General features: G+C 40.7%; 6 protein-coding genes across 9 annotated transcripts; all 6 read left to right on the forward strand.

Annotated features, from left to right (window-relative positions):
- Positions 1-43: 43 nt before the first annotated feature.
- LOC6496887 (voltage-dependent anion-selective channel) lies at positions 44-3,636 on the forward strand. 3 transcript variants are annotated; one of them, XM_014905940.3, is made up of 4 exons: positions 44-197; positions 2,066-2,385; positions 2,444-2,671; positions 2,734-3,636. In XM_014905940.3, the coding sequence occupies exons 2-4, from the start codon at positions 2,066-2,068 to the stop codon at positions 3,032-3,034; spliced, it is 849 nt and encodes a 282-aa protein (XP_014761426.1). In that variant the 5' UTR covers positions 44-197; the 3' UTR covers positions 3,035-3,636. The 3 variants fall into 3 exon arrangements, with proteins under 3 accessions (XP_014761426.1, XP_001963205.1, XP_032311057.1); XM_001963169.4 differs by lacking the exon at positions 44-197 and adding an exon at positions 1,434-1,610; XM_032455166.2 differs by lacking the exon at positions 44-197 and adding an exon at positions 1,843-1,884.
- Positions 3,637-3,823: 187 nt separating this feature from the next.
- Positions 3,824-5,129, forward strand: LOC6496888 (voltage-dependent anion-selective channel). The gene is made up of 3 exons (XM_001963168.4): positions 3,824-4,313; positions 4,374-4,598; positions 4,662-5,129. The coding sequence occupies exons 1-3, from the start codon at positions 3,973-3,975 to the stop codon at positions 4,999-5,001; spliced, it is 906 nt and encodes a 301-aa protein (XP_001963204.1). The 5' UTR covers positions 3,824-3,972; the 3' UTR covers positions 5,002-5,129.
- Positions 5,130-5,254: 125 nt separating this feature from the next.
- LOC6496889 (voltage-dependent anion-selective channel) lies at positions 5,255-6,574 on the forward strand. The gene is made up of 3 exons (XM_001963167.4): positions 5,255-5,810; positions 5,879-6,112; positions 6,165-6,574. The coding sequence occupies exons 1-3, from the start codon at positions 5,353-5,355 to the stop codon at positions 6,472-6,474; spliced, it is 1,002 nt and encodes a 333-aa protein (XP_001963203.1). The 5' UTR covers positions 5,255-5,352; the 3' UTR covers positions 6,475-6,574.
- A 6,565-nt stretch (positions 6,575-13,139) lies between these two features.
- Positions 13,140-14,562, forward strand: LOC6496890 (voltage-dependent anion-selective channel). Its single transcript, XM_001963166.4, has 3 exons — positions 13,140-13,776; positions 13,852-14,082; positions 14,135-14,562. Exons 1-3 carry the CDS (start codon positions 13,274-13,276, stop codon positions 14,439-14,441), a joined length of 1,041 nt encoding a protein of 346 aa, XP_001963202.1. The 5' UTR covers positions 13,140-13,273; the 3' UTR covers positions 14,442-14,562.
- Positions 14,563-14,573: 11 nt separating this feature from the next.
- LOC6496891 (voltage-dependent anion-selective channel) lies at positions 14,574-15,865 on the forward strand. The gene is made up of 3 exons (XM_001963165.4): positions 14,574-15,118; positions 15,173-15,403; positions 15,456-15,865. The coding sequence occupies exons 1-3, from the start codon at positions 14,676-14,678 to the stop codon at positions 15,754-15,756; spliced, it is 975 nt and encodes a 324-aa protein (XP_001963201.2). The 5' UTR covers positions 14,574-14,675; the 3' UTR covers positions 15,757-15,865.
- A 127-nt stretch (positions 15,866-15,992) lies between these two features.
- Positions 15,993-21,101, forward strand: LOC6496892 (leukocyte receptor cluster member 8 homolog). 2 transcript variants are annotated; one of them, XM_001963164.4, is made up of 6 exons: positions 15,993-16,232; positions 16,465-17,856; positions 17,930-18,698; positions 18,755-18,956; positions 19,016-19,223; positions 19,286-21,101. In XM_001963164.4, the coding sequence occupies exons 2-6, from the start codon at positions 16,580-16,582 to the stop codon at positions 19,437-19,439; spliced, it is 2,610 nt and encodes an 869-aa protein (XP_001963200.1). In that variant the 5' UTR covers positions 15,993-16,232; positions 16,465-16,579; the 3' UTR covers positions 19,440-21,101. The 2 variants fall into 2 exon arrangements, with proteins under 2 accessions (XP_001963200.1, XP_032310898.1); XM_032455007.2 differs by having other exon boundaries at positions 15,993-16,228.
- The last annotated feature ends 77 nt before the right edge of the window (positions 21,102-21,178 follow it).

A 21,178-nucleotide genomic window follows, 5' to 3' on the forward strand; every position in this document is an offset into this window, starting at 1 on the left:
AGCGTATTTCCGTTTCCGTTTCAGCACAGAGTTACCAGCCTTTAAGCCAGTTTGCAGCGTTAGCCATGAGACTTTTGGCCAAAGTTTTCCTCTGTAGCCTGGGCACACTCCGAAAATTAAAAAATTTTCGTCGTTCGTGGTTGTCTCTGTTCCTCTGCGTTTCGCATTACACTCTAGCCTCACTTAAATCATAAAAAGTAAGTATACTTTCTCCAGACCACGCCCCCTACTAACTAAAAGCTATCGCAAAGCTGCAAAGATTCATAAAGTGAGATTTTCGGTGATTGTGATTTCATAACCTCGAAACGAAAAAAAATCGCCCGTGGACACGCGCACTTACGAACAGAAAAGCCGAGAAGATTTCTGTGTGCCAAAAAAAAAACCAATTTGTTATCAGCCATGGGGTGGTAGTTAAAAGCACATTTAATTGATAAAATTCATTGTGGGGGAAATCGCCGGCTGCCAAGACACACACATTCGGGCCCCCACGCACACCAACGCACCTACAGTTCATTGGCAGCAGCTGCCGGCAAGCGAAAAAAAAAAAAAAAACTAGTCTGCTGGGTTGGAAAAGTGCCTGGCAAATTTCTGTTACGTAACGGGCGGTCGCTCTCGCTTAAATTGTTTTCAATTTGTCTTGTTATCGCAATGTTGCTCTGCTTCTCAATATGTATTCTCTTCTCTGCTTTATCAATGTTTACTTTATCATTCTACCCCCCTGGTCATGTGAGGTGCGAAAAGTGAGGTGTTGCACTTTGCAGGTTGTGGGTTGTAGGTGGTCTCGCACACTGACGTCACCGAAAAATCAATAGGCCTTTGCTGCTCTACCTTTACGTGTTTTCCAATAGTTAGCGAGTTTCCACGATTGCATAACCCCGGCAGGCGAATAAAAATCATATGCTCCCGCCCACTTGTCCACCCCTTTGTCAAGGTCACAGCCTCAAGATGCTGATTCACGCTCACTGGGGAACCCATCAGATGATAGGATTTTCCTCTTTAGCTGAGGAAGTTACATCACCTGATTCTTGGGCCGCTTTTCCAACTACATATGTAGCTATGTGGCACTTTTCTCCCTTTTTTATTGTTGTTCTTCTCCCCATTTGGCTGCTGGCCATAACGACCTGTCTGCCAGTCGGCTCTTTTCATAATTTTCCGCCATGAAACGCTTTTGCGTGTGTCGGCCGCCGGGCCAATACTCTTGCCGTGACTGTGCTTGGCATTCTTGACGTCACACGGAAATAGAAACACCGCCGAAGACCAAAGCAGAGGCTGCAAATGTGCAGTTAGCTTCTGTGTCAATGATCGCTCGGCCAGTCAGCAATTAATGCCACCAAGTACTGTTTACTAGCCACAGTGGTGGCCACACAAATATGATTTATTTTCAAACATAGTCGACCTTTCTATAACATTTCTCTAACAATCATATCACATTCCGTATCAGACACTCCCACATACAAATATTTTTTATCATTTTAACATCGAATAGTTTTCGTGCTGAATAGTTTTTGAAAATGCCCAACGAGCCTGGCGACTTCATCCCCAAAGAGTGGACATTCAAAATGCTGAAGGAGGAGTTGGGCTACCCTGAGATACGATTTGAAAGCTCCACGGTAAAGTGGTCCACTGTACCGGGTCTCTCTCTCGTTAGTCCCGACCGTCCCGGCCGTTGACCTCCTCACTCGATCCAGAACTCTTCGCTGCCTTGAACACTAATTTAAATTGATTTTTTTTTTAAGTTCTCTTGTGCGAAAAAAAAATTGACATTTAGCCAAGTTAAAAAGAGGAAATGGCCCCTGAAATTCTTCTACCCATGTCGATGCTGTTTAGTTTTCACTTTTGTTCCGCCGGCGTTAGAACTCTTTACAATTTCGATTCAAACACAAAGTAATACTCATCATGTTGCTGATAAGATTAAACCAGCCCCCCATCCGTCCATAAAAGCTATCTCTTTTGAGTTTGCAATCATTGAGCTGCCATGTGAAATGATTTCGCAATAAATACCTCCACCAGAGACACAATTATCGATTATTCCAAAGCTAATTGGCTCGATTCTATTCATTTTCAGATGGCTCCTCCATCATACAGCGATTTGGGCAAACAGGCTCGCGACATCTTCAGCAAAGGCTACAACTTCGGCCTGTGGAAGCTCGACCTGAAGACCAAGACCTCGTCGGGCATTGAGTTCAACACAGCCGGTCACTCGAACCAGGAGTCGGGCAAGGTTTTCGGTTCCCTGGAGACCAAGTACAAGGTTAAGGACTATGGCCTGACCCTGACCGAGAAGTGGAACACAGACAACACCCTCTTCACCGAGGTTGCTGTTCAGGATCAGCTGTTGGAGGGTCTGAAGCTGTCGCTGGAGGGCAACTTCGCTCCCCAGTCTGGGTAAGATTAGTAGCTATCTATTGTTTATAGTTTTTAATAAAATATATTAATTAAATAGCAACAAGAACGGCAAGTTCAAGGTTGCCTACGGCCATGAGAACGTCAAGGCCGATTCTGATGTCAACATCGATCTGAAGGGCCCCTTGATCAATGCCTCTGCTGTTCTGGGCTACCAGGGATGGTTGGCCGGCTACCAGACCGCATTTGACACTCAGCAGTCCAAGCTGACCACCAACAACTTTGCCCTTGGCTACACCACCAAGGACTTTGTCCTGCACACAGCTGTGTAAGTAACCACTCTCATTGTTCCTTTTAATTTCAATTAATTTTGGGTTTAAATCTATTTAGCAACGATGGCCAGGAGTTCAGCGGCTCAATCTTCCAGCGCACGTCGGACAAGTTGGACGTGGGTGTGCAGCTCTCGTGGGCCAGTGGCACCAGCAACACCAAGTTCGCCATCGGCGCCAAATATCAGCTGGACGATGACGCCAGTGTGCGCGCCAAGGTGAACAACGCCAGCCAGGTGGGCCTGGGCTACCAGCAGAAGCTGCGCGACGGCATCACCTTGACTCTGTCCACGCTGGTTGATGGCAAGAACTTCAACGCTGGCGGCCACAAGATCGGTGTTGGTCTGGAGCTGGAGGCTTAAATCCTCTGGAGGAATCTTTCAAGTTGTCTAACATAACCCACACGCCCAACAACAACAACAATAAAACCAACAACAATAAGTGCAGTAACATCAATACCATGCAACAAGAACAAAAATAAAAGTGAAAAATACAAAAATATCACACAGTAATTGATGAGAGAATCTTAACACCTTAACGATTAGATTGGATCTGTTGTCACGCCCCCTGTTGTCGCACCCTCGAGAAAAAAAAAACACAACACATCCGCCCACCCCCCGCCACCTGCCACCTGAATCTGCAGAAGAGACACTGCCAACTAATGTTGCACAGGGGGTGGATCGGTCGGTCAGTCGGTCGTCGTTGGATGTAGCTTTCTTTAGTGCATTGAAAATTAGCTGAAATCTGTTGTTGGCAAAAATACAGTAAAATACATTTACCTATTAAACAAAAAACAACAAAATATTAAAGAGAATATTGATGGTCAGATGGTCAGCCTTCTGGGTGGCGGAATCAGCAACAACATCAACTCACATACTCACATCCTTAATCCACACCAATCATCAACCATCCTTAATTTTTCTTTGTGCATTTACATGAGAAATAAATCAACAAGAATCTTTAATTTGGAGTATAGTGATGAAGTAGCTAAAGCTTGGGGAGATTTTCAATTGGGATTACCATTGACTCATATTCAGTCATAATTCAGTGCATAATAAAATTTGCAGGATATTCTTTTAACTATCTTTACGATAAAAAATTTTCATGAGACTATATCTGGGTCATATTTGATTTACAATTTAAGAAAAGAACCCTGGGCGTTTCAGTTCTAAAACGTCTGTGCCTGTGTATATCTCGGGCATTTTTTTACACAAATTGTCGGTGATTCAAGGCAAATCGCCTAGCAATTAGACTAAAAAAAATTCCGGATTTTCCACTCTTACCTTTTCATTCTTCCAACATGTCCGACAAGCCCGACAGCCCGGCAACGCCTCCGTATCCCGACCTGGGCAAGCTGGCCCGTGAACTCTTCCGGCGCGGCTACCACCCGGGCATCTGGCAGATCGATTGCAAGACTCTGACCAGCTCCGGCATCGAGTTTTTTACCACTGGATTTGCCAGCCAGGACAATAGCAAGGTGAAAGGATCCTTGCAGAGCAAGTACAAGATCGAGGATCATGGCCTAACCCTCACCGAACGATGGAACACGGAGAACTGGCTCTTCGGAGAGATCATGCAGAAGGATAAGTTGGCACAGGGCCTGATGCTCGCCTTGGAGGCCAAGTTTCAGCCGGGCTCCAAGTGGGTTTCCTAATTTCATTTAATTATTTAAGTTATATATTATGTCTAATGGTAATTTAGTGAGGCGGATGGAAAGTTCAAGTTGGGCTATGCCCAGGAGAACTTTCACTTCTTGGCCGACATTGGCTTGAACTCGGAACCCGCTTTGAACTGCTCCCTGGTTGTTAAGCACAACGAGTTCTATGGGGGCCTTGGTGGCGAGCTAGACGTTAGTAATGTGGACTTGAAAATGTGGAAGGTGGCTTTGGGCTGGACCAACGAAACCGCCACCTTGCACGGAGAACTGTAAGCCAAGTTTAAAGTCTTCATTTCAAATTTTAATCTTTAAAAAAAAATGTAATCCTTTAGGAAAAATGGAGACTCCTGGTTGGCCTCCCTATTTTATAAAGCCAATGATAAGATCGATGTGGGGGTGGAGATTAGCAAGACTGGTGGCGCCCAGGAAGGCGAGGGCGGCGGGGAACAGCAGGAACAGGGTGGCGACCTGCTCGTCGGCCTGGGCATGATATATCACTTGGAGGAGGACGCCCTGATCCGGGCCAAGATCAACAATGTGGTGGAGCTGGGTCTGGGCTACGAGCAGAAGCTCCGAGAGGGCATTACTGCCTCCATATCAGCGGTGCTAGACTGCGGCAACATCTCGGATGGAAATCATAAATTTGGCGTGGGCGTGGCCCTCCAGTGCTAACAAGGAGGTCTTAGAAGTTAATCATTTGAATTTCCAAAATTCACTTAACCCTGTTGATAACTAAAATCCATTTACATAACATATTTTTAGAAAATATCTTTCGAGTTAATAAAGTTACATGAAATTGATAATCAAATTTTTTAAGAATAATAATATATTATATACTATAGAATATAATATTAAAAAATAAAGTAGGCAATAGAAAAACTCAAAATGTCAACTGAAAAATTTGAAAATATTTGGCTTATTTGGATCGTAGCTTTAGAAACAAAATTTTCAGATTACATCCGTCTGGCTAAAGTTTTTTTTATATTTTACTAAAAATTGACCAAATTTTAGTAAATATTTAAAATGGGAAAGGCAAGAGAGCGACTGCGGAACCTGTTCCGCAGAAACAAAAGGCGCAAAACTCCACCTCCCGAAGAGCCGCAACCTCCTCCGGATAATTTGGAGAACTTTAATGAAAAACTGCCAATGAAAGCGGACGAAGGTGAAATGAAGACCTACTTCCATGTGGGGCTCCTGGCTAAGATGTGCCTCATCCACGGCTATAACAATGGCCCGTGGAAGCTGCAGACCACCTCAAAGACGGAAGGGGAACTATTTCTGAGCACTTTCGGTGAGGGCTATCCGTCCCTGAACGATGCCTACGGTGGAGTCGAGGCGTACCAGGAAATCGAGAACTTCTATACCTCCCTCGCCTGGCTGACCGATAGCCTTCTCTGCGCCGACATTGCGGCGCGTGGCGAGGCCTTCGAGGGCAAGGGGCAATTCGTCCTGAAAAACACATTCGGCCTTAATGACGACAAGTGAGTTAGGATACTTTTAAGATACTTTCCAGCCTACTTTATACTCTTTTTGTCTTGATTCTTTCAAGTAAATTTGAATTCCAATGCAAGTGCAAGTTGGATATCGATCGTAATCCGATCAGAATGGAACTGGAGGTACCCATCTATAAGGAACCATTACTGTTGGGCTATCTTACGGTGACTCCCGCGGAGAACTTCATCCTGGGCTGTCGTGGAGCTTACGACTGGGAGAATAAAAAGCAAATCAGACACGCCCTCTGTGCCGGATACCAGAATGAAACCACTGAAGTGTCCTTGAAACTGTAAGAAATATTCTAAGCTACTGATTAACATTTAAACCCCTTTGACTTGCAGGGAAAACTTTAAGGAAGTCCGTGGATCAATATTCCAAAAAATCGGAGAACAATGGGCCGTGGCTATGAAGGCAAATCTCTGCGGTGAAGAGGTGGCGGCTCATAAAATTATGGTCGGATGCCAGTACGAGTTCGAACCGGGGCACATGCTAAAGGCTAGAGTCCGCGGAGACACCTACGTGGGCCTAGTCTATCAGAAGAAATTACGGGAGGACATTGAAATGATGCTTCATGGCGGTATCGAGGCAAGAGATCCCCTCAACGGAAATTATTCAATTGGTACTTCCTGGTACTTCAATTTAAGTATCTGATATAAATTATAATGTGCTTGGAACTATTCTAACTAAAGTTCCGAAAAAAGGTTTTAATGTAAATTTTTAACAAGTTCTTAATAAAAAGTTGGTAATGCAACTCTTTGGTTTTCAAGTCTATTATAGTAGAGAGATAGTAGAGATTATTCCAACTCTAGCTTTTCAAAGTAAAACAATATTAGAAACTGCTGCTCATATTTGTCGAATGTTGACTTGTAGACCGTCTCTAAATTGTATTATTTATATTTAATAATTTCTGGTCTTTTTACTCACAATGTCGAATGAAATAAATGCTCGACTGCGCAACATGTTCCAGAAGAACAGGTCGCGTAGTCCCCAATCTAATACTAGGATCATGGGAAGTTTGAAGAGAGTGGGGCTGCGAGAAAGGAACTGGAGGTTGAAGTAATCCCTCTACTTGTGGGCTACTTTCTAGTGTCTCCTATCCAAAACTGGCTTGTAGGGTATCGGGCAGTTTGCAATTTGAATAAAAAAAAATTAAACGAGCATGCTCTCTGCCTGGGCTACTATAATGGAACTACTGAAGTTTCAATGAAGCTGCAAGAACATATATCTGCCTTATTTACCTTTTAATCCTTACATTAATCCCCAACCATTTTTGTATTTTCGTAATGGAAAAATGGACATAACTTGACTAGTAATCGGCAGATCCAAAAATGTCATACCTTCCCGATCTTCGAACTTCGAGTAGAATCATTCTCAATCAAAACCTGGCAACAAAATTTTGGACCCATTTTTTGAAATTTTTTTAAGGGGTACCATCATGATTTTGGCCAAAAAATGGTCCAAATTTTGATTGTTTGAATTTTCCAATGTTTTAATGCAATTTGAAGCGCATTAGAGTTCTGGTTGTGGAATGGTGTTCCGTTTACTAATCGGTTGAGAAATAGTTGAGATATACAACAAGAAGTGATTGAAAAGTTCACATTTTGGCCAAGTTAAAAAGTATCTGAAATGTTAGACCAATTTTTGTATTTTCGTAATGGAAAAATGTGCATAACTTGACTAGTAATCGGCAGATCCAAAAATGTCATACCTTCCCGATCTTAGAACTTCGAGTAGAATCATTCTCAATCAAAACCTGGCTACAAAATTTTGGACCTATTTTTTGAAATTTTTTTAAGGGGTACCATCATGATTTTGGTCAAAAAATGGTCCAAATTTTGATTGTTTGAATTTTCCAATGTTTTAATGCAATTTGAAGCGCATTAGAGTTCTGGTTGTGGAATGGTGTTCCGTTTACTAATCGGTTGAGAAATAGTTGAGATATACAACAAGAAGTGATTGAAAAGTTCACATTTTGGCCAAGTTAAAAAGTATCTGAAATGTTAGACCAATTTTTGTATTTTCGTAATGGAAAAATGTGCATAACTTGACTAGTAATCGGCAGATCCAAAAATGTCATACCTTCCCGATCTTAGAACTTCGAGTAGAATCATTCTCAATCAAAACCAGGCTACAAAATTTTGGACCCATTTTTCGAAATTTTTTAAAGGGGTACCATCATGATTTTGGCCAAAAAATGGTCCAAATTTTGATTGTTTGAATTTTCCAATCTTTTAATGCAGTTTGAAGCGCATTAGAGTTCTGATTGTGGATTGGTGTTCCGTTTACTAATCGGTTGAGAAATAGTTGAGATATACAACAAGAAGTGATTGAAAAGTTCACATTTTGGCCAAGTTAAAAAGTATCTGAAATGTTAGACCAATTTTTGTATTTTCGTAATGGAAAAATGTGCATAACTTGACTAGTAATCGGCAGATCCAAAAATGTCATACCTTCCCGATCTTAGAACTTCGAGTAGAATCATTCTCAATCAAAACCAGGCTACAAAATTTTGGACCCATTTTTCGAAATTTTTTAAAGGGGTACCATCATGATTTTGGCCAAAAAATGGTCCAAATTTTGATTGTTTGAATTTTCCAATCTTTTAATGCAATTTGAAGCGCATTAAAGTTCTGATTGTGGATTGGTATTCCGTTTACATGATCATGATTTTGGCCAAAAAATGGTCCAAATTTTGATTGTTTGAATTTTCCAATCTTTTTTTTTTCAAACAATCAAAATTTTGACCATTTTTTGAAATTTTTTTAAGGGGTACCATCATGATTTTGGATTGTTTGAATTTTTCAATCTTTTAATGCAGTTTGAAGCGCATTAGAGTTCTGATTGTGGATTGGTGTTCCGTTTACTAATCGGTTGAGAAATAGTTGAGATATACAACAAGAAGTGATTGAAAAGTTCAGATTTTGGCCAAGTTAAAAAGTATCTGAAATGTTAGACCAATTTTTGTATTTTCGTAATGGAAAAATGTGCATAACTTGACTAGTAATCGGCAGATCCAAAAATGTCATACCTTCCCGATCTTAGAACTTCGAGTAGAATCATTCTCAATCAAAACCAGGCTACAAAATTTTGGACCCATTTTTCGAAATTTTTTAAAGGGGTACCATCATGATTTTGGCCAAAAAATGGTCCAAATTTTGATTGTTTGAATTTTCCAATCTTTTAATGCAGTTTGAAGCGCATTAGAGTTCTGATTGTGGATTGGTGTTCCGTTTACTAATCGGTTGAGAAATAGTTGAGATATACAACAAGAAGTGATTGAAAAGTTCACATTTTGGCCAAGTTAAAAAGTATCTGAAATGTTAGACCAATTTTTGTATTTTCGTAATGGAAAAATGTGCATAACTTGACTAGTAATCGGCAGATCCAAAAATGTCATACCTTCCCGATCTTAGAACTTCGAGTAGAATCATTCTCAATCAAAACCAGGCTACAAAATTTTGGACCCATTTTTCGAAATTTTTTAAAGGGGTACCATCATGATTTTGGCCAAAAAATGGTCCAAATTTTGATTGTTTGAATTTTCCAATCTTTTAATGCAATTTGAAGCGCATTAAAGTTCTGATTGTGGATTGGTATTCCGTTTACATGATCATGATTTTGGCCAAAAAATGGTCCAAATTTTGATTGTTTGAATTTTCCAATCTTTTTTTTTTCAAACAATCAAAATTTTGACCATTTTTTGAAATTTTTTTAAGGGGTACCATCATGATTTTGGATTGTTTGAATTTTTCAATCTTTTAATGCAGTTTGAAGCGCATTAGAGTTCTGATTGTGGATTGGTGTTCCGTTTACTAATCGGTTGAGAAATAGTTGAGATATACAACAAGAAGTGATTGAAAAGTTCAGATTTTGGCCAAGTTAAAAAGTATCTGAAACGTTAGACCAATTTTTGTATTTTCGTAATGGAAAAATGTGCATAACTTGACTAACAATCGGCAGATCCAAAAATGTCATACCTTCCCGATCTTAGAACTTCGAGTAGAATCATTCTCAATCAAAACCTGGCTACAAAATTTTGGACCTATTTTTTGAAATTTTTTTAAGGGGTACCATCATGATTTTGGCCAAAAAATGGTCCAAATTTTGATTGTTTGAATTTTCCAATCTTTTAATGCAATTTGAAGCGCATTAAAGTTCTGATTGTGGATTGGTGTTCCGTTTACTAATCGGTTGAGAAATAGTTGAGATATACAACAAGAAGTGATTGAAAAGTTCACATTTTGGCCAAGTTAAAAAGTATCTGAAACGTTAGACCAATTTTTGTATTTTCGTAATGGAAAAATGTGCATAACTTGACTAGTAATCGGCAGATCCAAAAATGTCATACCTTCCCTGGCTACAAAATTTTGGACCCATTTTTCGAAATTTTTTAAAGGGGTACCATCATGATTTTGGCCAAAAAATGATCCAAATTTTGATTGTTTGAATTTTCCAATCTTTTAATGCAGTTTGAAGCGCATTAAAGTTCTGATTGTGGATTGGTATTCCGTTTACTAATCGGTTGAGAAATAGTTGAGATATACAACAAGAAGTGATTGAAAAGTTCACATTTTGGCCAAGTTTTTTTAACTGAAACGTATCTGAAACGTTAGACCAATTTTTGTATTTTCGTAATGGAAAAATGTGCATAACTTGACTAGTAATCGGCAGATCCAAAAATGTCATACCTTCCCGATCTTAGAACTTCGAGTAGAATCATTCTCAATCAAAACCTGGCTACAAAATTTTTGACCCATTTTTCGAAATTTTTTTAAGGGGTACCATCATGATTTTGGCCAAAAAATGGTCCAAATTTTGATTGTTTGAATTTTCCAATCTTTTAATGCAATTTGAAGCGCATTAAAGTTCTGATTGTGGATTGGTATTCCGTTTACATGATCATGATTTTGGCCAAAAAATGGTCCAAATTTTGATTGTTTGAATTTTCCAATCTTTTTTTTTTCAAACAATCAAAATTTTGACCATTTTTTGAAATTTTTTTAAGGGGTACCATCATGATTTTGGCCAAAAATGGTCAAAATTTGGATTGTTTGAATTTTTCAATCTTTTAATGCAGTTTGAAGCGCATTAGAGTTCTGATTGTGGATTGGTGTTCCGTTTAGTAATCGGTTGAGAAATAGTTGAGATATACAACAAGAAGTGATTGAAAAGTTCACATTTTGGCCAAGTTAAAAAGTATCTGAAACGTTAGACCAATTTTTGTATTTTCGTAATGGAAAAATGTGCATAACTTGACTAGTAATCGGCAGATCCAAAAATGTCATACCTTCCCGATCTTAGAACTTCGAGTAGAATCATTCTCAATCAAAACCTGGCTACAAAATTTTCGACCCATTTTTTTAAATTTTTTTAAGGGGTACCATCATGATTTTGGCCAAAAAATGGTCCAAATTTTGATTGTTTGAATTTTCCAATCTTTTAATGCAGTTTGAAGCGCATTAGAGTTCTGATTGTGGATTGGTGTTCCGTTTACTAATCGGTTGAGAAATAGTTGAGATATACAACAAGAAGTGATTGAAAAGTTCACATTTTGGCCAAGTTAAAAAGTATCTGAAACGTTAGACCAATTTTTGTATTTTCGTAATGGAAAAATGTGCATAACTTGACTAACAATCGGCAGATCCAAAAATGTCATACCTTCCCGATCTTAGAACTTCGAGTAGAATCATTCTCAATCAAAACCTGGCTACAAAATTTTGGACCCATTTTTTGAAATTTTTTTAAGGGGTACCATCATGATTTTGGCCAAAAAATTGTCCAAATTTTGATTGTTTGAATTTTCCAATCTTTTAATGCAGTTTGAAGCGCATTAGAGTTCTGATTGTGGATTGGTGTTCCGTTTACTAATCGGTTGAGAAATAGTTGAGATATACAACAAGAAGTGATTGAAAAGTTCACATTTTGGCCAAGTTAAAAAGTATCTGAAACGTTAGACCAATTTTTGTATTTTCGTAATGGAAAAATGTGCATAACTTGACTAACAATCGGCAGATCCAAAAATGTCATACCTTCCCGATCTTAGAACTTCGAGTAGAATCATTCTCAATCAAAACCTGGCTACAAAATTTTGGACCCATTTTTCGAAATTTTTTTAAGGGGTACCATCATGATTTTGGCCAAAAAATGGTCCAAATTTTGATTGTTTGAATTTTCCAATCTTTTAATGCAATTTGAAGCGCATTAAAGTTCTGATTGTGGATTGGTATTCCGTTTACATGATCATGATTTTGGCCAAAAAATGGTCCAAATTTTGATTGTTTGAATTTTCCAATCTTTTTTTTTTCAAACAATCAAAATTTTGACCATTTTTTGAAATTTTTTTAAGGGGTACCATCATGATTTTGGATTGTTTGAATTTTTCAATCTTTTAATGCAGTTTGAAGCGCATTAGAGTTCTGATTGTGGATTGGTGTTCCGTTTACTAATCGGTTGAGAAATAGTTGAGATATACAACAAGAAGTGATTGAAAAGTTCAGATTTTGGCCAAGTTAAAAAGTATCTGAAACGTTAGACCAATTTTTGTATTTTCGTAATGGAAAAATGTGCATAACTTGACTAACAATCGGCAGATCCAAAAATGTCATACCTTCCCGATCTTAGAACTTCGAGTAGAATCATTCTCAATCCAAACCTGGCTAAATGGAAAATGGATCTCTGCTAAAAGTCAAGGTTCGGAAGGATGCCAGAATCGCTTTGGCCTGCCAATCAAAACTTGGCCCCAATATCGATGTCCTTTGTCATTTTGGCTTTGATGGCTGCGATTCTGTTAAGGGATCGCCCACAGAAATGGCGTTTCATGGGACTTGCACTGTTAAGTCCTAATTCTCTAGTCGAATTTTAATAGCTGTTGGAGAGGAAATATTTATTTTTGGGTCATTGTAGAACAGAAGACTAGAAGAATAGAAGGCCTAGATCCGGGAGAAATCCACGAATGGTTTTGTTTACCATAAGAAATTGGTATAATCATTTCGGCTTTGATATATTTTTGGAATTTTGTAAAGTCTATTGATATTTATACTCTAATAAAAAAGGCAATCAGATAGAGAAACATATTTTTTTATTTATTTATGGTCTTTATTGTAATAATTGGAATTAGAATAACTGGAATAAATCAATGTTACTCAGAGGACCTACGTTTAGTTGACTTAGCTCGAGTTAGGATGGGATAATGGGTGATGGGTTATAAATAATGTTAATTATAAAGAAGTTAGTTGTTTCCTGTTTCCTGTATATAAATAAAAACGAACTTTTTTCTCTAACGAACTAAAATTGACATCCAAATAGGCCTTGAGGAAACAAATAGAATGTATTCATAATTCAACCCCAAAATAGTCTCGTAACCAACCAGAATTTTAAAATTCCGTTTTCCCGTTAAACTTTATATTATTTTTTTAGTTTCATAATTTCACTTGAATTCGGGGTATAAGAGATGAAGAACAAGTATTGTCGACTTAACCGGAAAAAAAAGAAGGATGGAGAAGGTGGTGGCGATGGCGGAGGAGGAAGTAAAAGTCGATTCGGGAAAAAGAAACAAGAGCCAGAGCCTGAGCCGGAGCCAGAGCCCGAAGAGCCCGTGGAGGAGGAGGAGATAATGCCACCTCCTTTGGAAGAGGGGCAGATGTATAGCTATTTCCATGTTGGCAGCATGGCTAAGGAGTGCCTCATCAAAGGTTACCGACTTGGTGTCTGGGAACTGGAGTCTACAACGAAAACCAAGCATGACATAGTCTTGGCAAGTTTTGGCGAGGGTAATCCTACTCTGACCCCAGCCAGCGGCGGCATCGAGCTCTACAAGGAGTGGCCGCTCTTCCATGCAGTCTGCACATGGCTGACTGCGAACGCCTATCTGGTGGATGTGGGTGCTCGTGCGGATCTCTTTGGAGGAAATGCATATGCCACCTTAAAAACAACCATTTCCCCACAAGAAGAAGAGTAAGTTCTTCAATCTTTACAGTTCTTTTAATTATTTTATCAATTATTTATTATCAAATACCATCCTCTTGTAAGGTCAAAATTTACAGCAAGGGTTAAGGTTGGATTGGATCGTAGTCCGGGGAAAATAGAACTGATTATTCCAGTTTACAAGGAACCCCTTCTTATGGGATATGCCGTACTGGCTCCAACCGAGAACTCTGTACTGGGCTACCGCGCTGTCTATAATTTTGATGAAAAGCAGTTCGCCATGCATGCTTTTTGCTTAGGATATCACAACGAAACCACCGAAGTCGGCCTGAAATAGTAAGATAGTAAACTCTTCTCTTGATAGATAATAATGCAATTTCTTTGTTAGTGAAAACTTCAAGACCTTGAGGGGTTCGGTCTTCCAGCGCTTGGGCGAGAACTTGGCCTTTGCTTTGAAAATGACCATTATGGGCGCCGAGGAGAACGCCCAAAGCAACGTTGCCATTGGCGCCCAGTACGAATTCTCTCCGGGACATTTAATAAAGGCCAGGCTACGGGATGATACCCAATTCGGTATCGTCTATCAGGCAAGACTTGCTGAAACTGTGGACGTTATGTACCATGCCGGATGCGTATTAAACGATCCCATTAATGGTGAGCACAAGATCGGTGTAGCCTGGTCCTTCAAATGTTAGTCGTGCCACCTTTCAACATAGCTTACAAAATTATAAGTATGTGAAAATTTTGCAAAATTTTGTTTATTAATACTTCCACTGTATACGTACCAATAATATATGATTAAAGCAAAATTAAAATCTATTTCTATAAATATTCTGAGCAAAGTAGTCATAGATAAACTTGTATTCGTTTCCTTTGTACACCAAAATTTTTGTGTTTAAATATTTCCCCTCAAAAGTCTAAATTTTGGCATGCGGAAAGCGTACAGTCGCATATTTCAGCCTTACAACAAGAACCGCGAGACAGGCGATGAGGATGGCACCACCGAGGACTCCCAAAAAAGGGAGTCGGAGACCATCCTGCCGCAGCCATCAGTTTTTGGTGAGATGCCTACCTACTTCCATGTGGGCGCCAATGCCAAGGAATGTCTCCTTCGGGGCTATAAGATCGGTGCTTGGCAAATCCAGTGTAGATCCGAAGTAGATGGCCTAACGCTGAGCACCTATGGAGAGGCCTACCCGAAGGCGTCAGATATTTTTGGGGGACTTGAGGCTTACAAGGAAGTTGGTAACGGACATGTGGCTATAGCCTGGCTGACAGACAAGCAGATATTGGCCAATGTTGGATTAAAGAATCATTTTTCGGGTGGGCTGTGCTACTCTAACTTAAAATGTTCTGGTTCCCCCGAAGACAGGTAGATACAATTGGCATTATTTATTGAATTATAAAGTAATAACTGTCTCCGTAGCTCTGATTTTAAGTGCCAATTGAAAACTGGAATCGAGAGGAATCCCATCAAATTGGAGGTGATATTGCCTCTTCACAATCAGTCCTTTATAAAGGGCTATGCCTTGGTGGTTCCCACTGAAAAATGGATTCTGGGATACCGCATGGTATACAATTTGGACGAAAAGGCCTTTGACAAGCATGCCCTCTGCGTGGGATTCAATAACGGTAGCACCGAGTTTGGCTTGAAACTGTACGTATATTGGACCTAACTATCTGACTGTCTTACCTTTATACCTTCTTAGTGAGAACCTCAAAGACCTGCGAGGATCAATCTTCCAGCGAATGGGCGATAGCTGGGCCTTTGCATTTAAGATGAACTCCTACGGCAGCGAAGGACAGGCGAAGTTTGCCTTTGGGGGCCAGTACGAATTCGATAATGGCTCAATCCTGAAGGCGAAGATGCGCGACGATGCCAATGTGGGAGTCGTATATCAGACGAGTTTGGGCGAAAATATTGGAGTGCAGTATCATTTTGGTTTTGAGGGAAAAAGTCCTTTGGATGGGGAGCATAAAATCGGTGCATCGTGGAGCTTTAATTGTTGAATTACGTCTTTAAGTTATAGCTTGGAATTTATTATTTGTTGTTTGCTGAATCCCCTAAAACTTACGTTTAAAGTTGAAACTCTACAATTAAAATATTTGGACTATTAAATGTGTGTATTTGTGTTAAATTTAGTGAATTTTTTTGAATAGATGCGCCATAACGATTACATATCGAACTTGCGAAAACTATCGATAGTCAGGCGGAGCTATAGGAGACTAGGCAACTCTGGAATCCTTATCGTTATCGAGTCCCCAACGTTTACCAACACCATACCATCGATTTTTCTGTCCAAATAGACGTGTTTTATTTATATTGTCGTAAGAAAGCAGTAAAAAATACAGTATCCGAGATATTTTTCGTGTTAGGGCAGTTAGTAAGACTGCCTAGGCCTGCAGTGACAATAAATAACGTTTGGCAGCAGCAATTAAAGACCGAATATCAAGGATAGGAATTGTGTTCCCAAAGAAAAAAGTAGGTAAGAAAAATAAAATGGCGTCACATGCCAGCAGACACACACACACATGCATGGCTAGGCAGTGGCGTGCACATGGTTGTTTCTGTGGGAGGGGTGTCATCCCACCTTAATGAATCATTAAACTTCATATATTTGACTAAATAAATAAATATGTACTGCCTACGCCATCGCAACAATCCACACATGGCCAAAAACTAATCAACAACTTTGTATCTTTTTTTTGGGTTCGTAGGACGGTCGTAGGAGAAATACAAGCAACGCATTAACAAAAAGACAAAGGTAAGTTCAGGTAAAAACAAAGCATACAACACGCGACCTTTAGTGAGAGAGGGCAGCGACGAAATATCATGTCCGACGCAATGAGTGCGCCGCCACCTCTGATTCCCCAGCTGCAGGAGATGCAGCAGCAGCAGCAACAACAGCAGCAGCAACAGCAGGCGAACAACCCCTCCGCCCTTGCCCAGCAATGGAGCAATTACGCCTGGTACGCGAACCAGAATGCTGCCGCCTACCAGCAGCAGTATCAGCAGTACTACCAGTACTACATGCGCTACCAGCAACAGCAGCAGCAACAGGTAACATCGACGATCAGCGCCTCGAATGCGCCGCCCGGCTTTAGCAATGCAGTTGCGGCACCTCCGCCCTTGCCTAGTGGCCCGCCACCACCGCCGCCGCCCAAAATGGCTCAGGGTCCGGGCGGGAACAAGCAACAGCAGCAACAACAACAGCAACAGAACAAGAACTTTGGAGGAATTCGTTTTAATTTGAATTTAAACCAAAAGCGTTTGGCAAACGCCCCTAATCCTCTGCAACTGCAACAGCAGCAACAACAACAACAACAGCAGCAACAAATGCAACAAGGAATGCAACAACAGGGAATGCAAATGTACAACAACAACAGCAATAACAAAAAGAAGCGCAAGCGGAACAACAAAAACAAGAACTTTGACCAAACAGCATACAACAATCCGTTTAGCAATCAAATACCAGCCGTAGCACCACCACCACCCATTATAACCCCTGCCGATGTGGGTGTGCCTGCAACACCAGATCTGAGCAAGCCTCCACCTCCGCTACCCCTCGCTCTGGTCGCTCCCACCGAGCCGCCGCAGCAGACACAGTTGCCTCCTCCAGCTGCTCCCCAGCCGGCTGCCTCTGGCTTCAAACGGCCCAACAGCTTCCAAATGGCCTCCAACGATTCCTGGCCCGATTCCCTTAACCAATATGTGGCCCGTTGCTATTCCAAGTGCAACACTGACCTCGACAAGGATCAGATTGATATTTGTCTGAAAGGCAAGATCATAGCAGCGGCTAATCGCAATGAGCTATGGACTAGGGACTGGGACAACGAGCCCATGCCCACGGTGCACAGCGAGCGGGATGGTATCGAGGTGGTGCTGAACAATGCCACGCCGCCGCAGCCCCAGCGGAGCAATTACTTCCAAAAGAAGATAGAGCAGGAGAAGGAGAAGGAGCGAGACCGTGAGCAGGACAAGTCGCCAGCCAAGGGCTCCGGCATTGTAAATCAGTTCAAGCAGAAAGGAAACCAATTCAACAAGTCCTCTTCAAGCTACGGTTCTCACAATCATCAGTCATCGTCCAGATACTCCAGGAGTCGTTCGCGGTGGGTTTTTTTTTGGCAATTTTTTTTAAGAGATTTTGGAGATTTCTAAACTGATTTTTCAACCCCTTTTCAGGTCGCCGGCTTCGTCTAGCTCTTCAAAGTACACAAACAAGAAGCGGTATTCGCGATCGCGGTCTTATTCGCGTTCCCGGTCCCGTTCCCCTCGATCCCGTTCGTGCTCTCGTAGCAGCGGCAATGGCAGCCCACCAGCGCGTAAGGTTAGCCGCAAATCGGGCCTAAACGATTCTTTGGACTTTATACCGCTTTCAGCGAACCTGTCGCGCAAGCAACAGAAAATGCTTATGAAGAAGGGCAAGAGGGCTGCTGCTGCAGCAGCAGCAGCATCAGCAGCATTGACATCGAACTCTGCTAACTCCGGTCAGGCAAAGAAAAAGGTGCCTCACTTCTATTCAAACCAATCGTCCGTGGGCGGTGCCGTTGATGATGACACAGCGCGCTTGCAACAGCGAGCGGCACGTTTCTCGCAGCAGAGCTCCGGCTCAGCCAAGAAATCTGTCGTCGCCATTGCAAGCTCACCGTTTGGTCTCACCACGGCCAAGAACAAAAAGAAGATGCAGATGCAACAGAACTATCAACGCCAATCCTTCTATGAGGAGTCTGATCCGTCTTCCGGTATAGATCTACTCGATTTGCATATTGTAGGAACTTGTAGGGACCTTGAGAAATCATTTTTGCGACTCACTAAGGCGCCTTCTCCGTCGGAGGTGCGACCAGTCGAGGTGCTAACCCACTCGTTGGCCAATGTGAAGAGCAAGTGGCGTGCCAATCACGATTATCATTATGCGTGTGATCAGCTGAAATCCATTAGGCAGGATCTGACGGTAAGATTACTAATCTAGAACGATTTTACAATAGTAAGACTTTGCTTTTAAATCAGGTCCAAGGTATTCGGGATCAGTTTACGGTTGAGGTTTATGAGACACACGCCCGGATTGCCATGGAGAAGGGTGACCACGAAGAGTTCAATCAATGTCAGACGCAGCTAAAGATGCTTTATTCAGAGCTGGGTAAGAGCGCCAATTCCCTGGAGTTCACTGCCTACCGTATACTGTACTACATCTTCACAAAGAATACCCTGGGTAAGTTATACTTTCCTTTTGAGGTAACATCCATTAATTAACTCTCCTTTTCCCGGTAGATATCACTACTGTCCTGCGTTCGATTACGGCTGATCAGCGCGAGAATCCTGCCATTGCGCACGCCCTTCAGTTTCGCTCGGCTTGGTCGTTGGGCAACTATTGCAAACTGTTCGAACTGTATAAGTCGGCTCCTCTTATGTCCGGTCATATGATTGAGTGGTTCCTGGAGAGGGAGCGCAAGGCAGCCCTTCGTGTTATTATTAAGTCGTAAGTGATTGCGCTTACTTTGTTTTATGATTGTCACACTAATCATGTTTATTATCTTCCAGCTATCGTCCCAATATTAGCATTGACTATATCAACAATATTCTGGCGTTCGATAGCAAAGAAAAATGCAAAGAATGGCTCGATACCTTCAGCTTACCTTATGTCGCGGATGGTGCGCAGATTGATTGCAAAAACGCCGCAGCCATCACCATTTAAAAAAATACTGCTGAGATAATATTTCAGACTCGGTAGTTTTTCCGAATTTTTCGGAATGCGGATACGTCTTCTCTCTGTCCCATTCTACACATTTTGTACATATTTATATAGATCTAGGTAGTTTTCGCGTATTCCCCGCGTTAGGTTGTCTAGGATGTGCTTTAGATTTCTCTCTGTGCAGTCGGTTTTTTTTTTTTTAATCGCTACTGTTAAGGACTATCTTCGAATGTTGTTTCTCCACAAGGATAATGATAATTTGGATTTGCGAAAAGGAAACATATAGTGGATCATTCAATCATCATCGCTGTTTTATTTTAAAGTAAAGTGGAATTGGAAAATGCTCTGGAGAATGGGATTTTATGGAAAGGATAAATGCTGTGGATTATTGGAAACCTTCGGCTTAGATCGTCTTGGAAAGAGCATGCGTTTTTACGAGCCACGACTTCATCTGGGAGCACTGTTTTCATTGTTCCTGTTTCAAGGATTTCATCAACGATTTTATTATTACTGCAATTTCTACGAGATCCACAGCTATTAATGATTTTAGAATGTTTACAATCAACGTGGGACTCAACGCATCTTCGGTTGCCACAAATTTAGGGCAGAAACTAATAACCTCGTCGTTTTTTCAACATTGAACACAACATGAATTAATCTTTAAAAAGTATCCAGTCTTATTTTCTAACATCCAACCAAATAGGAGCAATATTTAATCTGAAATAATATTTAATCTGAGGTGCGTGACCTCATTAATGAACATATCCCAAGATCAAAGTGAATTAATTCCAGTTGTGGTCACGAATTACCCCATAATATATATCGACTAAACCTGTATACATGAAATTAACACAAAATAATTCACAAACAGACGAACAAAAGCAGATGCCATCAAAGTGGAGAGGCCAGAGGGCTGAAATCTAATTTTTGTTTCGCCGTGGTTATTTTACTCATTTTTTTTTTTAATCGTCCCTTAACCATTTCATTTTTAAAGTAGTTTTAAGACTTAGCTTTAATACTTGTTGTCTTCTTTAAATTATTGAAAAAGGATTATACTAATGTTCTGTCTCTCTATTGTATACCTGTATATATACAACCATCACTTCCACCACCTCCACCAACCAACCAACCAACCACACCATGAAGCCGTCGCCGACACTATGGATTCCAAAGACATCGTTTTGGAAAATGGCAAACATTCTACATCCTCCGGATAACTACATCCTCCGGCCAACATCCATCCGCCAGTTGGAGGTCACAAGATCAACAGTTCATCGGGCTTAACCGACACTTTGTAAGCTCTTCCAATTTTAATTCGTGTTACTAAAAGCGAACTGTGAAATTCGATTGATTTGGGTATTTAATAAGCGATTGGCGGAAGTTACTCTATTTAGGGGTTTTCAGAACTGTTCGTAATTATATCCTAGCTGTAATATATTTTAGAATTAGTGATCTATTCGTAAGCTAAGTTTAATTGTTAAATTTATTTCTAATTTTCTTGAATGTTGGAAAAATGATGGAAAAAATTCAAGATTTTTTAATGGCATCTTTTAATTACTTCCGCCAAAGATGCTTGAAGCTGGTTGCATGACAGCGACAGCCCACATTGCTTTTTTAATAAAAACAAAAAAAAAAAACAAAATATAAAGGAAATGCAAAAATCAACAGGTGTCTTTCATTTGGGACGATTTTCACTTTCAGTGGGGGGGTTGTTGCCACATGACTCCTTCGATTGGCCCCAC

This window comes from Drosophila ananassae, chromosome 3R, assembly GCF_017639315.1.
Source record: "Drosophila ananassae strain 14024-0371.13 chromosome 3R, ASM1763931v2, whole genome shotgun sequence".
Taxonomy (NCBI): Eukaryota; Metazoa; Arthropoda; class Insecta; order Diptera; family Drosophilidae; genus Drosophila; species Drosophila ananassae.

What these genes read in the sequence shown, in the direction of transcription:
- LOC6496888 (XM_001963168.4), top strand. Translation starts at nt 3,973, where the DNA reads ATGTCCGACAAGCCCGACAGCCCGGCAACGCCTCCGTATCCCGACCTG. An exon ending in AAGTTTCAGCCGGGCTCCAA is followed by an intron (nt 4,314 to 4,373) that starts GTGGGTTTCCTA and finishes ATGGTAATTTAG; the next exon opens with TGAGGCGGATGGAAAGTTCA. An exon ending in GCCACCTTGCACGGAGAACT is followed by an intron (nt 4,599 to 4,661) that starts GTAAGCCAAGTT and finishes GTAATCCTTTAG; the next exon opens with GAAAAATGGAGACTCCTGGT.
- LOC6496891 (XM_001963165.4), top strand. Translation starts at nt 14,676, where the DNA reads ATGCGGAAAGCGTACAGTCGCATATTTCAGCCTTACAACAAGAACCGC. An exon ending in TCTGGTTCCCCCGAAGACAG is followed by an intron (nt 15,119 to 15,172) that starts GTAGATACAATT and finishes CTGTCTCCGTAG; the next exon opens with CTCTGATTTTAAGTGCCAAT. An exon ending in ACCGAGTTTGGCTTGAAACT is followed by an intron (nt 15,404 to 15,455) that starts GTACGTATATTG and finishes ATACCTTCTTAG; the next exon opens with TGAGAACCTCAAAGACCTGC.
- LOC6496889 (XM_001963167.4), top strand. Translation starts at nt 5,353, where the DNA reads ATGGGAAAGGCAAGAGAGCGACTGCGGAACCTGTTCCGCAGAAACAAA. An exon ending in TTCGGCCTTAATGACGACAA is followed by an intron (nt 5,811 to 5,878) that starts GTGAGTTAGGAT and finishes GATTCTTTCAAG; the next exon opens with TAAATTTGAATTCCAATGCA. An exon ending in ACTGAAGTGTCCTTGAAACT is followed by an intron (nt 6,113 to 6,164) that starts GTAAGAAATATT and finishes TTTGACTTGCAG; the next exon opens with GGAAAACTTTAAGGAAGTCC.
- LOC6496887 (XM_001963169.4), top strand. Translation starts at nt 1,512, where the DNA reads ATGCCCAACGAGCCTGGCGACTTCATCCCCAAAGAGTGGACATTCAAA. An exon ending in TACGATTTGAAAGCTCCACG is followed by an intron (nt 1,611 to 2,065) that starts GTAAAGTGGTCC and finishes ATTCATTTTCAG; the next exon opens with ATGGCTCCTCCATCATACAG. An exon ending in AACTTCGCTCCCCAGTCTGG is followed by an intron (nt 2,386 to 2,443) that starts GTAAGATTAGTA and finishes TTAATTAAATAG; the next exon opens with CAACAAGAACGGCAAGTTCA.
- LOC6496892 (XM_001963164.4), top strand. Translation starts at nt 16,580, where the DNA reads ATGTCCGACGCAATGAGTGCGCCGCCACCTCTGATTCCCCAGCTGCAG. An exon ending in TACTCCAGGAGTCGTTCGCG is followed by an intron (nt 17,857 to 17,929) that starts GTGGGTTTTTTT and finishes ACCCCTTTTCAG; the next exon opens with GTCGCCGGCTTCGTCTAGCT. An exon ending in CTTCACAAAGAATACCCTGG is followed by an intron (nt 18,957 to 19,015) that starts GTAAGTTATACT and finishes TTTTCCCGGTAG; the next exon opens with ATATCACTACTGTCCTGCGT.
- LOC6496890 (XM_001963166.4), top strand. Translation starts at nt 13,274, where the DNA reads ATGAAGAACAAGTATTGTCGACTTAACCGGAAAAAAAAGAAGGATGGA. An exon ending in ATTTCCCCACAAGAAGAAGA is followed by an intron (nt 13,777 to 13,851) that starts GTAAGTTCTTCA and finishes TCCTCTTGTAAG; the next exon opens with GTCAAAATTTACAGCAAGGG. An exon ending in ACCGAAGTCGGCCTGAAATA is followed by an intron (nt 14,083 to 14,134) that starts GTAAGATAGTAA and finishes TTTCTTTGTTAG; the next exon opens with TGAAAACTTCAAGACCTTGA.